General features: G+C 45.5%; 1 protein-coding gene across 2 annotated transcripts in view; it reads right to left on the bottom strand.

Annotated features, from left to right (window-relative positions):
- The window catches only part of nrp1a (neuropilin 1a), a 58,461-nt gene extending 46,531 nt beyond the window's left edge, over nucleotides 1–11,930 (bottom strand). Inside the window, exons 1-3 of one of the 2 annotated variants that reach the window (XM_061093701.1) lie at nucleotides 11,487–11,930; nucleotides 9,754–10,205; nucleotides 8,375–8,549 (exon numbers count right to left, since the gene is read on the bottom strand). In XM_061093701.1, coding sequence (XP_060949684.1) covers nucleotides 8,375–8,549; nucleotides 9,754–9,820 — 242 coding nt within the window. In that variant the 5' untranslated portion in view covers nucleotides 9,821–10,205; nucleotides 11,487–11,930. Of the gene's footprint in view, nucleotides 1–8,374; nucleotides 8,550–9,753; nucleotides 10,512–11,486 lie in introns of those variants that run through there. The other variant, XM_061093702.1, reaches the window with a different exon arrangement.
- Nucleotides 11,931–16,024: the final 4,094 nt, after the last annotated feature.

Below are 16,024 nucleotides of genomic sequence, written 5' to 3'. Positions count from 1 at the left end.
CTTCACATTATGTGGGCTGACGAGAAAAAAACAACAACAACGACAATGTGCACCCCCCCCCCCCCCCCACCACATCCACACAGCCCATATGTGTGTGCGTGTGCGAGAGGAGCAGGGCACGTTCAATGAAAGCAGGAGCAAAGGAGGAGAAGAGAGGAGAGGAGGAAGGGAAGGGAGGAGCAGAGTTGAGCGAGGGGTCAGTTGGAGGTAAAGCTTTGGGTGCCATTCAAAACAGTCTCTCCTCTCCACAATGGGCAGGAAGTGAGTAAGACTGACTGCTGAGGGAGATAGACAAAATAAGAAAGAGTGTGAAGGCATGTGAGTTGATAGAAGCGGTGAAGGAATAAAAACAAAAGAAATAAATGGTGCAAACAGCTGATAGAGGTGGTTGGCAAACATTTGTCAACACTGCAAGGTCCAGTGGTGTGATGCATATGCTTCCTGTAAGATTCTTTTAGAAGGCTCCGCAAAGGATAGAAGGCTCTAGGGCGATAATGGTAATAACTGCACTGGGAATTATTCAATTAAACAACCCATCTGGCCCCACCAGGCGTCCCCTCCTCTTTCTTCTCTTTGTCATCCCTGCAGCCTGTGGAGGCGGCCGGGGGTTGAGGGGTGAGAGAGCAGTCTGGGCTGAGTGCTCGGTGACCCGGTCATCTGGCTGGACATGCAGCCACTTGGCTGGGAGCAGGGGAGAGGGAGCCGGCCCTGAGAAAAGCCTTGTAGAGGACTGGGATTGTCCCCCTCGGTGTGTACAACATGCACAAACATCCAGCAGCAAACACATGTGACCTTAAACCACACAATAACCTTGAGACTAGACAAGCTTTTCCTGATTCTTAACAGGAAGAGGAAAGGGGATGATGTTAAAAATACACTTTTTTTCTTTCTTTTTTTACAAGGGACACATATTTTCATGAACATTTGATCGTTTGTTGCCAGATTTCCTTTCATTGCCGATCAGCCGTTGGTTGCAATATCTACTGTTTAAAACCACATCCTACATTTCACTCTGATGGCCGCGTTGTTCTCATTTCGAACAAAGAACTCAGATTTTCCAATGATGCAGCACTTTGAAAGCCAAACATTCCGCGCTGTGAGGGCCACATGCCAAGCAGTGCATCTCCTCTGTGGTGTCGGGCAGAGGGACGGAATGCTTGGCATCACGGGGCTGATCTAAGTGCTGATGGCCAGCCAGCCCTGGCCAGCATAGAGCAAGGTGACTCTTCCAACGACAGGCCCCACGATCAAAGTTTCCCGTCAACTTGGGAGGAAGTCAGTCTTAGTAGTATCATTTCCTTCTGCTTCCTGGTGAGATTGTGTAAGTAAGTATGCGGAGCCTTCTTGTCACTGGGGTCATTCTGGTAGAGGCCGGCCGGGCACAGAGCCAGACATGAAGGCTACTAATAACTATTTCAGGATTACCCTGCTGTGATAATGCCATTAACGGTTGCCTTGGGGGCTAAATTTACACTCCTTTTTTACAATTACTGTCATCGAACAAAAGAATTAGAGCCGTGAGAAAAAAAAAAAAGGAACGGTGGCTGCGGTGTAAAAGAAAGACCAAAACTAGTGTAGCCAATTTAGTGAGGAGAGATCAAGCGAAGGACAAACAAAGCGAGGGATTGTGAGTGCTCTGACTCAATCAGAGAGCGGTGGGGTACCGCCCCATCAATCACTGTCTGCTTGCCACCCCGACCGAATCAGGCCGAATTGAGTGGTGGAGGAACACCAGCAGGCCACGAGAGCCTGCTGAGCGCAAACACAGTCACCGAAAATGACCCCAGGGATCTGGCGCTGAGACAGGAGAGTCCATGGCTTTACTTCCTATACCTACCTACCCTCTTACCCATTGCAAACAAACTTTACTTCGCCCTGAGGCCCTTCAGGGACTCACTTGATTGTTTGAGTAAAGAACGCTGTGGTTGTTGTGCCCCCCCCCCCCCCCGCCGGTCACCCCTCGTGAATCTGTAAGCACCGGGGTGTTAGGGGGGAAGAAACAGGCTGCGTAGGAGCACAGCCCCATCAATCTAAATCATGAGCCCCATTCAAGGTTAGACCACTGAAGGAAACATGTCTGACAAGCCTGGACACAATGTATAAAAGCATCCAGAACTCCTTCATCAATTCAACCAAGGAGTCTCCTTTTTTATTTCTCCTGTGGACGATTGAGACATAGGAGATGGTGTTTGAAAGTAATCTACGACCTGCAACTCTCTCTGTAACCTACATATCATCAATTCAAGTTATTATGAATCCACTCACCCTCTGTATCACTTCTTGTGTTTACCCATGCAGACTCATAAACTGAGAAATCAGCAATTGATGGATAGGAAAAAACAAGGCGAGAGAGGAAAACCTGTTGCTAATTATATTATATGAGGCAGAGAGAGGGGGAGATGGTGCTTATTGCCAACTGTCCTTTGGAAACAGAAACGCGTAATTGAATTGCAGCCCCAGTGTTTAATGCTTTTTCATCGGCGCAGGAAGGGAGTATGAATTTTCTTACAGTCAATAAATGCGTGTCCAGATAGAGAGCTGAGATTACCAAATGTTGTCCTCTAATCACCAGCCTCTCCATACGGCTCCTTTTCTAGCAATCTGTTTTGGATAAAAAAGTAAAAGAGCATACGCCTGACATCTCTAAGATGTGTGGGCCGCGACTCCATTCCACAAGAAACTTCCATATAGGGAGACTTGTGTCGGTTTGGGCTTGGAAAGAAAAATAAGTCGTTGAAGAAAAAGAAAAATCACCAGCCGTTTGCCAGAAACAGCTTAGTGACACTCAATCCCTGGCAAACACAAGCTGTTAACTCTCCTACATCGAGATGAAAAACAAAACGACAGACACATGAGACTGTATGATGCTTTTGTGCTGCTTCAGATATGTGTCTGAGTATCCAGCAGGTTATGTATGAGCACGGGCCTTGTCTTGTCTCTGTCTCTCTTCCTCTCCCTCCCTTCCTCACTCGCTCCTTTTCCCCTACTCCTCAACTGTGAAGTGGACCTCCCTCCCGCTGTGAGGTAGAGTGGCTCGCCTCCCGGTTGTGGTCAGGTTGTGCATGAATCAAAGTGGTGACAGAGCAGTGGGGAGGATGGCAGATGCCACAGCCAGAAAGCTTTTCAATCAGGCTGCCCTTCCAAGCCACAGCCAAGGTGAAACACTTCACTGGCAGATGAAGAAGGAGAAAAAAAAAAGACCCTCAACCTGACGGTCACTTGCACACACACACGTACTGCATGCGTGCAAGCACACATGTGCACAGACCTACTTTAATCCTGCTCATTAGCCAGGGAGTAACCCTTTATGTTTCAAAGAGACGAAGGAGAAGAGAGAGAGAGTAATGACAGTGAAGGTCAACGGCTTTCTGATGCAACATCTCTGTCTGCTGTCCTGTCTTTTCTGCCCTCTGGTTAATTAACAAGGTCAAGCGTTACATTTATCAGCTCTGCAGCTCTCATTCTCTTTAAATGGCTCGCTTGCATCATGAACGGTCATGTTCCCAGATGGGAAATAGAATAGAAGTATTGCATACAGAAATTTAATAGAAGAAGTAATTTTGTAAGTTTTACCCTGCTGACAAAACAAGGGTTTGGAGTAATTGCTGTGGAGTTCAAACAAGATAAATTCAAAGTGGCTTGCTCTTTGAGACGCTTTTGACGAGCAATTTTTTCTCAAGCGCAATGTAATTTCAGGTGTAATTTGATTTCCATTGTTGTGAGCTGTGGGAGTCTATCGCTGTGGAAAATGCAAGGTGCATAATTTCAGCTGCTTTTGTCAAAGCTGGTAGTTAAAAGAAGTGGTGTCGCCGTAGGCACTCTTTGTTTTGCTGTGCCTATTTCGCGGCGACGCTTTCAACTCCCCCAGCGTGTATGGGCTCTGACACGCACTTTGAAGAGAAGCACACATCAACAACAGAAATAAACGTCCGCTAACAGGCCATAAGTATCTCCAACAATCTGTGTCACTCGGAGGCCTCGTCCCCTCAGCCCCTGCGGGTCACAGCACTTCCCCTCTTTAAAAGCCTCCAGCCTTGTTAAAAAAAAAAAGGTTCTCTTTGCGTTCCTGCCATATTTATTTTCCTCCATGACAACGGCTGATAAATGGTCACACGGCCCACTTCTCCTTATTTGCCCATGGTTGCCTTGCAGAGGAGCGTGAGAGAGCAGTGTGTGGGGAGAAGCCGCTGTTTTCAGATGCAGGGAGGAGTCACAGCTCCTTACTCCCCAGCTGTGAAGCTCCACTACGCTTTATCTGGCCACTGTGCTATTCAGGTGGAAGGGGGAACAGGGGAATTAAGGAAAGTGACCACTAGGATCCTTTCCCTAAAGCCTCCTCTGTCCACTCTCACTTAGGGAACAGGTGGCCCTCTTTGTTCTGCACTATGAACATATGCGAGGAGCGGGATGCCACATGAGAAAGAAAGAGCCAACTATAGATATAGAACAGGGTTAATACTCTGCACCCCCCCTTCCCAAGCTCCTGTTAGTCATCTCTGGAGTCCAGGCCTGGTCAGGAATCCCAGGGCCGGCAGGATGTCTATTGTAGAGGGTGCACAGCAGAGACTGTTTGCCCTCCACAGGGGCTGCTCAGCAGGAGAGCGGAGTGGAAGGGACAGAGAAAGGAGACAATCAAAAAAAAGAAGAGAAATGTGCTTTTCGAGCAGACTTTTGATGCATGGCCAGGCAGGAGACTTTTGCTGACTTTCTCCCATAATCTCCCCCACAAAAGGGTGTTTGAGAAGACATTCCTCAAATATCTCCACTGCTTAGTACCACTCCGCCATGCATCTCCAAAACCCCCCCACCGCCCACTGCACGGACTGTCACATCGGAATTTCGGTGAGGTCCAAAAAATACCATCCAGACAGAGGAGAAGGAGACACTATCTCACTGTTTTTTTAACCCCTCTCGTCTGCTCCTCCCAAACAACACAATGCCGCCTTGACTGACTCGCTGGCTTCCAGAGGCTGTGCCAGAGAAGTGCGGGAACTGGTTTTCGGTCTGGTCAGCATATCCAATGCCATCAATGATTCATGATGTTGTCAGGAGTACATCATATCTTCAGAAAGCAGGTTCACCTCTTCATGTCAGCAGGAGAGAAGGAGGGTGGAGAAAACAGCCTGCAGCTCAGGATGAAACACTCTCTGCGGTTCTCTAGGTTTAAGTGAGTTCCAAACTCTAGAAGCTCTAACTTTATCAGACTATAAGAAAATATTTGTGTAAAAATTGGATATATTGCCCTTCAGTCTGCCCCATGTGAAATCTGTCTGTCACTTGTTCACACTCAAATCCACTGAAACCCCAATTTTTCCTTCAGTTGACAAGAGCTGCCACAGCCAGATGAGCCTGACCGACCTGATCAGATGCTGGAGAGAAAGAGAATGGGTTCATGGGGTGTGAGCGGATCGAAAGCAGATCTATTTACCTGAGTTTTTCACCTCAGCTCAGATGCTCATCCCACGGATTTTCAGGGCTAATTGACTCCAAATATTTGCTTTGATGCCGGCTACGCTTCTATCTCATTGGCTATGAGAAAGTGGAGCGGGTGGCCCCTGAAACTCTGCTCTGTGAAAGTCTACAGCGGCGCGTGAAAGGTAAACACGTTCTGCATTCAGAATCACAGGGCTCACTTAGTGTCCTTATCTCTGTGATGAAGTGTTTTCCTCCTCCAGCTCTCAGGATACAGGCCTCTGCACTCCCCCAAACAAACCTGTCCAGGGCCGTGCACACGTGCAACAACACGGCCGCGGCAGGACTCCACTCAGAGAAGGTTGTTTTTCTTTTCACGAGCACCACTTTGAGTGCTTCTTGTTTGGTTTGCTGATAACAGCCATGTTGGGGGACATGTGGTACATGTGTGTTCCATTTGCCCACTAATTAGATTGCAAGGCAGTGCACTGAAGCATGCATTGTCGCACCCCCACCCCTCCTGCGCCTCCACCCACTATGCCAGTCCATCAGATAAGGAAGCCATTCTGGATCTCATCAGTTTCCATTATGTAAGGGCAGATTTGGTGAGTGGAGCTGCGACAGGGAGTCTGATGGCTCCAAAACAAATCATACCCTACTGTCTGCAGATGTATAAGTGACTATTCTCTTGCTTATAATCGAGTTACCAGTGACACGCCTTGTCAGCGGTTATCACAATAACCTATACCCTCATGTTACACGTCCCATAATTTGAAATTAGGGAAGAAAACAGAGTAAAATAGAGAAGGCGCACAAGGTGGAATGTATTGTGACGTGAGACTGAAGTTCCGTGAAAACCACTCTATTAAAACATTAAAAATGAAAAGGCGCGCCCGTGTTAAAAATAGGAAAAAGCTGTAGGTCAGGATGACCCCGTTTTGCGGTGCAATCTCTTGAGTGGCCCACATGAATCGGAGACTTACTTAAGTTTCACAGCCCGGGCCGTTTGTTAGCTCCTCAAGGCAGGAAGGTCCTCTGGACATACTATTGTTATTACAGAGGCTGCTCCAAATGTAATTAATATGCAAATAGGAAATATGCAAATAAAAGGAAAAAAAGGGATGAGTGAGAAGGAGTGATACAAACACATATGCAAACACATAGACTACACAAACTTCATCTGCTAACAAATGTACGGAACTGGCAATACACAACACGGCTGCTAAATAAAAGAGAAGAGCTAATTGTAAAAGATACATGATTGGATCGCAGAACTCAAAGCCCGCCCTCCTTTCAGCCTGGAAAAAAGCTGCCTTCCTCCAGCCTGCGGGGCTAAATTCTTTTTACTGTGTGTGTTTAGACACAGGAAATTCATTCCCGACTAATTTGATTAGCACAAGCATTGTTACTGCAACCCCCCCTTCCTCCTGTCCCTTCCTCGCTCTCCGTTTCTAACTCAGTATCTCGGCCAGTTTAAGGGTCCCTCTGGTGCTGAAATCGGACCCAAAAAAGGCATGAAGGAGCAGCCTGCCTCGAAAAGACAGCGGCATTCAATCTGCCATAAATCTCTGACAGCAGTGAAGGAAGGTTAAAGTGGGAATGAAATCTGGGATTAAAAAGGGAAAATAACCAAACCCTGCAAACCAATCCAGGAGCCATTCAAGGAGCACAAAAGAAGCGCAAGGTCCAGGTTTTGGGTGGAACGGGGATTCAGTAACAAGATCCAGCAAAGCCCTGTACTCTCCCGAGCCCTGCAGCGTAAACAAACAGCTGAGACGGAGCGGGGCTGAGGCACCGACACACGCACAAAAAACCACACACAATCACAGACACACAGACAGGCAATCAGAGGGAGGCGGTCTGCCCAGGCAAGGCTCACCTCGGGGCACCCACACTGACACAGGCTCATCACATTACTGTCTTTCTCCGGTTTCATCTGCTTAAACGATCTATCTGACAGCAGGTTAGCTGCTTAGCCTTTCACTAGGTGACAGTTTGTGGCTACAAGTCAAATACGGATCGGTAGTAACTAATACATCTAACTTAAAAGGGGCTAATTTGTCCTCCATTTGAGTTAATATCGAAGTAAAAACAAATCTAAGGGAGGGCAGATCATTTTCCTTCTTTCCAACTCTGACATTAACAGAATGAGTGCTGATTTAAAAAGAGCTTTGTTCTTTAATGTCACCAATTCTTGGAATGTCTCACTTGTTTGGAGAATAATGGGATTTTAAGAGGGAAAATGAAAGTGAATGGCCATTCTTTTTTCCCGGCAGCATAAAGAATAGCGACAGTTAATGGCCTCTGGTGGTTTTCTTAGCCACACGCTCTCTCCCCGGTGCCTTCTGCATAAGCACTGCACTTCAAATCAATATTATGCCCCAATGACTTCACTCTACCAGGAGGAGAAGCGAGGACATTCCAAAACCAAATGGTAGGGGTGAGACATTCCTGGCGCCCTAAGTGGTGCCAGAGCCGGATCACATTAACACACTTTCAGAGAGGCTGTGAACACTAGATGGCGCAGTTTCATGTGCAATAGGCATGTGGGAAAGGGAGGCGCGAGAGCCACACACGCACGTAAATGCAATAAACCTCGCATGTACATGAGACAAACTCACATGTAAACAACCCAGCACACATACAGAAATCTTATGTTATCGTGTGTTTTGGATAATTCTCGTGTTGTGGTTCCCGAAATAAAGCAAGAGTTTAATGCTATGTACTTTTAAACAATGGATTTTAGATGGTTGTTCAACTGCTAATACGGTTAGATTGTTTATCCAATTGTTGAGAAATAAAATAAAGTAAGATTAAGTATGTTTATAAGAGGCTTCACTCTACCCCTCATTAAACCAACTTCAAAATGAGACTGAGGACCCAGGGATTGAATGAATGAATTAGTTTTAGGGGCCAAAAAGCACATCTGCTTTGCATATTCAAGAAGTGGTCCTGCTCTTACTTGCACTCCCGGTCCTCCAGATCGAAATGCGGATTGAAGTTGATGAGGATCCGCTGGTGAGGGCCAGGCGCCGAGATCACCCACACGCACCTCTGAGAGGGGGGGTAGGACATGGGGTATCCGGGCGACGTGAGGTAGTTGGCGTTTGAGATTCGGATGTTGCCGCCACATTTATCTGCAGAGCGGAGTGGGGGGGAATAAAAAGAAACTCTTTCAAAAACAGAAGGAGGAGAAAACAACACTTTCACCACAACATTAATGAACGGAAATCTTGTTCAGCTTAGTGCTAAACGCAAACACACAAACACCGATATCTAACTATCTAAGAATGTCTCAAAATATCCCAGAGTCGATTCACTTTGTTATTCTCTATTGTTATTATTATATTTAAAGTATATATGTTACAATTCATTCACAATCATTTTAATAAAAATAGAATATAACACTGAGCCCATGAATTATAGACACTGGTTTTATTGAGGCACTGACACGCAGTAATAAAATGAGAAGCTTTTATTATTGTTTAGAAATTGCTGTAAATTAAAAAACTTCAAGGGAACTTTAGTTCTGCTGAAGCCAGAAGTCACAAAGTCCTACGGGCGATTGCTTTAAATCTCTTTAAACAGTGCATGTCTCCATCAAAAGGAATAATCCTTTGTTTTCCAGAGGCCCGCTGCTGCCGCTGCTCGCATACATCTTCATTTGCGCTTCTATTCATCATTTCATTATAAAAGTCTCCAGCATCTGCTGCTCCAGCCTGACCTGCTCTGACGGAATTAAGCGAGTAACGAGGAGGGACAACGCGAGGTTGAAACGAAATTGATGCTGCGAGATTAGAGAAGTTGGGGAAGTTCAGAAATTGGCCTGACTCTCTGAACACCAGAGTTTGGAAACTACCGCTGGTCACTACTGCTGAACGAAAACCGATTCGTAATTCTTTTTAAAACTTTTTAAAAGATCTCACAAATTATCAGAAATTAATATTGAGTAAATAAAAGTAAACTCATTTAAGATGTAAGTGGTATTATAGGAGATAAACACAGCCTTTGCTATAAACTCCACCACAGCCTATTCCAAGAAAATTTAACGGAATATTTTAAATAAATAATAAAAAGTCAAACAATGACAAATATAAAAACACACTGTTAAAAGAGAGAGAGAGACAATGCAATCTCTAAAAACGCAAGAAGTCTACAGAACTAACAGAGACTAAGATTTATTTCCCCGTGTTGGCAGACTGGGCAGGTGAGCGACTTGCGGGTTTGCCAGGAGATCAGTGGGGATCAGGCCGAGCTTATCTTTTAAAAAAATATCGGGATTAGTAGCCTTGCAGAGTACATACAAGATTTACTTGAATACATATCAGATGTCACACTTACCGTTTTTGAAAGCCTTGACCACCAAGAGGATTCCCGTGAACAGGATCAAGACTAATCCACAATGCATCCTTGTTTTTAATCACCCCAAAAATAAAATGACTCATACAAAAAAACTTTAAAAATTAAACTCCTCAAAAAGCGTCTCTTTTTTTGGGGGGGTTGGTAAGTATTCTTCTTCTTGTTCTGCTCTTAACTCGTCAAAGAAAAGCAGAAAGTGTGTCTTTTAGCGCAGTCGGGAGTGATCTGAGTGCGGGCTCAGGTCGCTGGCATCCTGTCATTCAGCTCCGGTTTCCTCTCGCCTGTGCCGGCTGCGCTGCCCTCTCCAGTGCCGGCCGTGCCATATCCTCTCCAAAGACGCCAAAGCGCACGAAGAAACGACAGAGAAATTACACCGCTCCTGATTCGTGTCCTTTAGTCCGTCAGACGATGGCCGGGCTGGGGGTAATCCTTGGCTGCGGAGGTGGAGGAAACAGATGCAGAGCAGGTTAGGAATGCTTGCCGCTGCCGTGCGTAACGGACATTCCCGGATCTGGTTTTAACCGATATGAACACGAGTGTAAAGGCGCAGAGACACCGCTTCCCCAGCACTGAGACCACTCCACCTCTGTAGAATGAGAGTGGTGGCGCTGGAGGAGGTGTGTGTATGACTTGATAACAAACAGCTCGAACCTATAGTGGGTAGAAGCCGCGCGTCTTTATATGAACGCGGAGCAGCACACTGAGTCACAGAGCGCCAGCAGTCCGTTAAGTGACATGACTCTCTGTCTCCCTCTCTCTCTCTCTCTCTCTCTCTCTTTTACTCACTCACTCTCTCTTCCCCTTCCATCCTCCCTCCCTCCTCCCCCTGTCCTCCCTTACAAAAAGGAGCTGCACATAAATGGCAGATGTAGTAACACAACCGGACTCCCTCTAGGAATATTTCCCCCCAAATATTGAGGATTTTCGGGATGTTTGGAGAAAATGCGAAGCGTTAAAGCATATCTAGTTTTAGGAATTGCAAGGGGGCGATTATGACTAATACTGTAGGGGTATTTCCTCTGGATGTCCTCCTCCGCTTCTATCTGGGACTCATCATTACATGTGACAAACTGAAGTAGTGCCTATAAAAAGAAGTTCCTGCGCCTCCTAATCCATCGGTCCCCCACACGAATGATTCCCCAGCTTAGATAGAAACATATCCATAGGCTGTGTATTTTTAGCACAATAGGTTTTACTCAGGATCTAAACAATAGAAAAAGAACAATAATTTAAACAGTTCTTTATTGCTCCTGGTCGTTTCCATGTATGCGCAAGAAGCTTCCAGAGATGCGCCGACGGTTAAACCCCCGCTCCACAGCAGTGACACCATTAAAAGTGGCACTTTGTAATTTAGGGAAAATCAATTAAAGCGTAAATTAAAGGAGCGTGGGGGTCTTTGGCTTCAGGCTGCCCTTACGGTCATGGTGCACAGAAAGAAAAATAACCCCGAGAGAAGCCGTCTTGTGTTCAGAAGCCTCCATCAGTAACACAGTGTACATGATATATGTTCTGAAGAAAATTACTTTTAATAGCATATGTACGGTTTAATTTTCACATTTTAGAACTAAGATATAAGGCAGCTTGAAACAATAGTGGGATCATATCAGGTGGATAAAAATATAGGCTACCTGATAAAATGATGAAAATAAATGTATTCTAAGATGGATTTTTTTCCATTTTACGCATAAGTAAAAAAAAAAAAAAGCTGCATTCACCTGCGCCTTGAGGACTCGCAGACCCGCAGGCATCCAGCCCTCCTCTCTCCACTTCCAACATGCGTGGAGCAGAGTGTGCGACCCGACAGGCTCCCTCCGATGCTGCTGGACAAATGTCACCACAATCGTCCCCTCAAAACCAAGTCCAAGCTATTCCTCGAACACCCCTTTTAAAAAAAGCCTTGGAACCACCACAGCGCCCGGTTCCAACCCGGTCCTGCGGGTCCCTACCATATACAGTCTATGGTCCCTACAGCGCAGAGACGCACAGCCGCAGCCCGGAGACTCGCTCTCCTCCCGGCGTGCAGACCGCTCTCCTCCCCGCTGATCTCTCCGGCTCTCCTCGGTTTCGCTGGTTCCTATTCAGCGCAGCCACAATAAGTGACACCCCGGTCAGTGTTGACCAAGTAGACGGTTTCCAAACAAAATGCCAAGGAGAGGACAAACAAGAACAGATTACAAAAAAGGGGAAAAGTCGTCTCGGATCTATTGTAAGTTTCCCCCCCCCCGCGTCCGTGTGTCCGCGCGCCCCGGCTCCTCCGCTGATGCTGGCAGCGCCACACGCCCCTTTACGAGGGATGAGTACGAGGGCGCGCGTGCTTGTGCGCCTGCGTGCGTGCGTGTGCGTGTGTGCTGGTAAGCGGAGGGGGTGTCTCCGCGATCAAGATGCAGATCCCCCCCCCAGCTGCCTCCACCGGTCTGTCTGCCGGACGAGTCAGAAAGTCACACAGACATAAAGTGCGCTATAACCCGATGACGTGTCTGCATCTGCCCTGTGAGTGAATCCGTCTTTTTACCCTGAGTCACTCGCTCACTCTTTCTCATCTGCCCTTGTGTGGAAGTGTAGACACCCGATAGAACACAGACCTCCACTAGACCTGTAAGTACATACACGAGTGGCTATAAGATAGGATGATTAAAGTGATCTCAATAAAACACAATAAGTGCATAGAGTTCTGCTGAGCATCACTTCAAGTCACAGCAGTATCATAAGGATACTGTAGAGGGCCTATATGGGCTGATGCACTGGTTTCTGGGAGCCTTTAGGGGCCCACGGGACTCACTGAGTGCACAGAGCTGTTTCCATGAACAAAGAAGCTGCTCTCCTCTCTCTCTCTCTCTCTCTCTCTGTGTGTCACCCATCTCAGCCTGCACTAAAAATACACACAGATGCATGAATGACAGCATGTCTTTCTGTACACGATCTGGGATTCATTGACGTTATTGATGTCAGTGAGTGGATCCACACAATAAGTAAACCATGGAAACAATGATTAAAATAAAGTTCCCGTTTAAAGCCCATTATTTGTGATTCAAAAAGCACTGATAAGAATCAAATCAAAACTTTTGGAGGACATATCAACTCTTGGGGTGACACCATGGACTCTATGGATATAAAAGGGTGACACAGAAGGATTCCAGAGGTCTAAAAAAGAGGAGGAACTATGTTAGTGCAGGAGTCGCCAAAGTTTCGAAGATGAATGACCCTCTCAAATAGTGCATTCATTTGAAACCCCTTCTTTAAGAGAAGGCCTTGATATATCATACATATATATTATAAAAGTGGATGTTTCTTTAGAGTTCACATTAGAGACAGCGAAACTTCCAGTGAAAACACCCATTCATATTTTGTTTCCCATTGTGCAACTCTCCTGTGAGAGGAACTGAAACAGGATTCGGCTTATTTTAGCTGATAGTTCCCCAATCCTGTTTCTCTAACCTCTGTCACCAGGCCTTGAGGATTCAGCCTGTAGCACACGGGCTGCGTGACTTCTCTGCTGCTGGAGCACAATCGCCTGATAACTGGAGGCTTCAAGCTCCAGCTGCAGGTCTCTGTGGTTAGGAGCCTTCTGCCCTGTAGGGGGCATCAGAGCTGGTGAGCAGCACGGAGAAGGTTTCCTTCAAGACTTCAAGAAAAAAGCCTTTGCATGTGGGTAAAGTTTTGAAAGGGTCGGTTTAACCCCCCAAACCATGAACTTTTCTCAAACATAACACGGTAGTTCTGTTGCTTTAACTAAACCAAACTGTTAAAAGCTGTTGTTTCTCCAACTTTTTCTGGCAGAAAGCCCTGAAGCCAAACTCCTCCCAACACTGAGAAAACCAGACGTTTCTCCACAGACTCACCTCACTCTTTGCCTTTGAGAGTCCACAGCTGGGTTTACAAACAGGTGACAGATGACAGGTTTCTGTGGATATTATCATTATATAAATAATTTTTCTAGCCAGTCTTCCCATGCATCAGCCTTAACACTTCTCGTTTTCTTTTCGGTGTAACAATAATTTGAACTGTGTGTTACATGTTATCATCTCCCTGTTCTAAAATGTAGCAAATCACTGAGTTGCCCTCTTGCAAGCAGCTCTTCAATTCAGGGGGATGACATGTTTTATGCACATCATGTATTGAGATGTCTCTTTGAAAAGTTTTTGGGGTACAATAGAGCAAGATAAGCCTACAATCTCGGCGCATTATTATTTTTCATTCCTAGAGAGAGGGAGACCGAGGATCGAGTGGCTTTATTCCCATACCAGCCCTGACAATTCTCTGCCTCGCTGATAACACAAATGTTAAAATGGTGGCGGGCATCTCTATCAAAGGCAGCACTAACTAGCCTTTCGTGTCTTCAGGATAACACGGGAACAATGGCTTAGAGTCATTTCACAAGGGTGCCTGCCTGTGCCATATCTAAAATGAGGGGGGGATTGTAGGGGAACAATAAAAGAGCCATTTAAAGGATTTGCTTCTTCATATTTATCCGCACTAATCTTTAGTAAAGCCCCGATGAATAATTAGCTCTGGTACAAAAGCAGACATTTTATGGCTCCTGTGAGCAGCGGACTTGATTTCATTAGCTTGCCCTTTATTCACCAAAGTGAGTGAGTCAGAGTGAAATGTTCAGGTTCAGACCGTTTGGCAGAAAGTCAGAGTGATCATTGTACCTGCGGCTCTGCTCGAAGGTCAATTTCTGGAGTTAATGGTCGAGAATTCAGACATGATTAAACACTTGTTTGTATTATTTTGGATTGGACATTATTGACAGGTGACAAATTGAATTAAGACACAGAATAAATTATGTTTCCATTCAGAGCAAGAAGGCCTTCCTGAACAGTTCATGAGTGAATTGTACATTATGGCCTTCAGAATCCAAAGAACGAGAGAAAGAAAATCTTCACCATCGAGGATAAAGCACTGAATGGGGGAATATATTCCGAAAAGTGGTGTCCATCTCTCCAGTGCAATTCAAGAGATTGTCCAATGTAGATGCCAAAGAGCACTGAAAACGTTTGGGAGGCTCTTGATAGCCCAACACCTTACAATAGCAACCCCACCACTCAAAAGAAAAGTGGGCAATTCTCAATAACCTCTGATTACACCAATATTTGTCTCATCCAGTGTCAATATCTTTAAAACAAACGAGTTTCTAAATATTCTCAGCTAAGGCAGAAAGTTGTCAATGACATGGTTGATAGTAATGTAAATGTTAGTTGCAGGTCTATAACAGAAGGTAAGCTTTGGTCTACATGAAAGTGCTGCCTTCCCTTAAAACTCCCTTTGGTCTATCAGTAAGATTTAATGTGACATATACAAGTTTCTGAAAAAACCCTTTGTTTAGCTCAGTTGAATTTTGTTTGCTTAGATGTGAGCACGTCATACTCTGGTGTGGACTAAAACAAGTTCAGAGAAACCCTTAGATGGTCGTTCACAAAATAATTCTGATGCAAAACAAATCAGCAGAACAGTTTTTAACAGGTAACAGAATAATAAAATCAAATATGGACTACAATGAAATACAGCTGGTCTTTGTATTTGGGCATATATCTTCTTCTGGACCTTCTTCCTGTGTAAACTTTCTCACTTCAGCCCTGAATAAGAAGGGAGCACACAACAAGTTTCTAAACCCCTCCACTGACTTCAACCAGAGCTAACAAAACGCCCCAAAGCTATATTACGTCCCACCAAAACTATTCAGATCACACATTACCCCAAACAGTTCACTACTGTGGAGAATAAACCCACTTGCAACTTCTGAGGAATAAGCAGAGCCACCCATTCAGAGATTTGTCCATTTTCCGTTTGCAGCTGCACAGCAAAGGCCTGATATTTTCAGGTCCGCTGCCTCAAATGACGGGGTGCAGGTTGCCAGTCCTGATGTCAAATCAACCAACATGTGTCTGATTTTGGTCAGACTCTGGGTTTTGCCTGCTGCTGTCATATAGACCATTTAAGCTTTTGGATTTATGCGCTACAAAACCCCAACCTTTGATATGCACTATCCAAATCCATCTTGGCAGTGATTCTTCTGTAAAAACAGCTAGTTTCTGACTGTCAGAGAGTGCATCAGGGACCTCACCGCAGATATTTAAGTTCAGTGTGAGGTGGCAAATAACTTTAACCCTTACCGTCCCATCCCACTGCATTACAAAGTGGATTAGAGGTGTAAACCATGAACATTTTAAAAGACTGTGTCCCCTTTTGTCATGCTATGTTCCAGTGTCTCCTCCACGACAACCAAAAAAGAAGTTATTCTGCATGTGAACCG

Source organism: Limanda limanda, chromosome 20 (genome assembly GCF_963576545.1).
Source record: "Limanda limanda chromosome 20, fLimLim1.1, whole genome shotgun sequence".
NCBI classification, from domain to species: Eukaryota; Metazoa; Chordata; class Actinopteri; order Pleuronectiformes; family Pleuronectidae; genus Limanda; species Limanda limanda.
The sequence above is the reverse complement of the archived record's forward strand: the minus strand, read 5'-3'. Positions and strand labels throughout refer to the sequence as shown.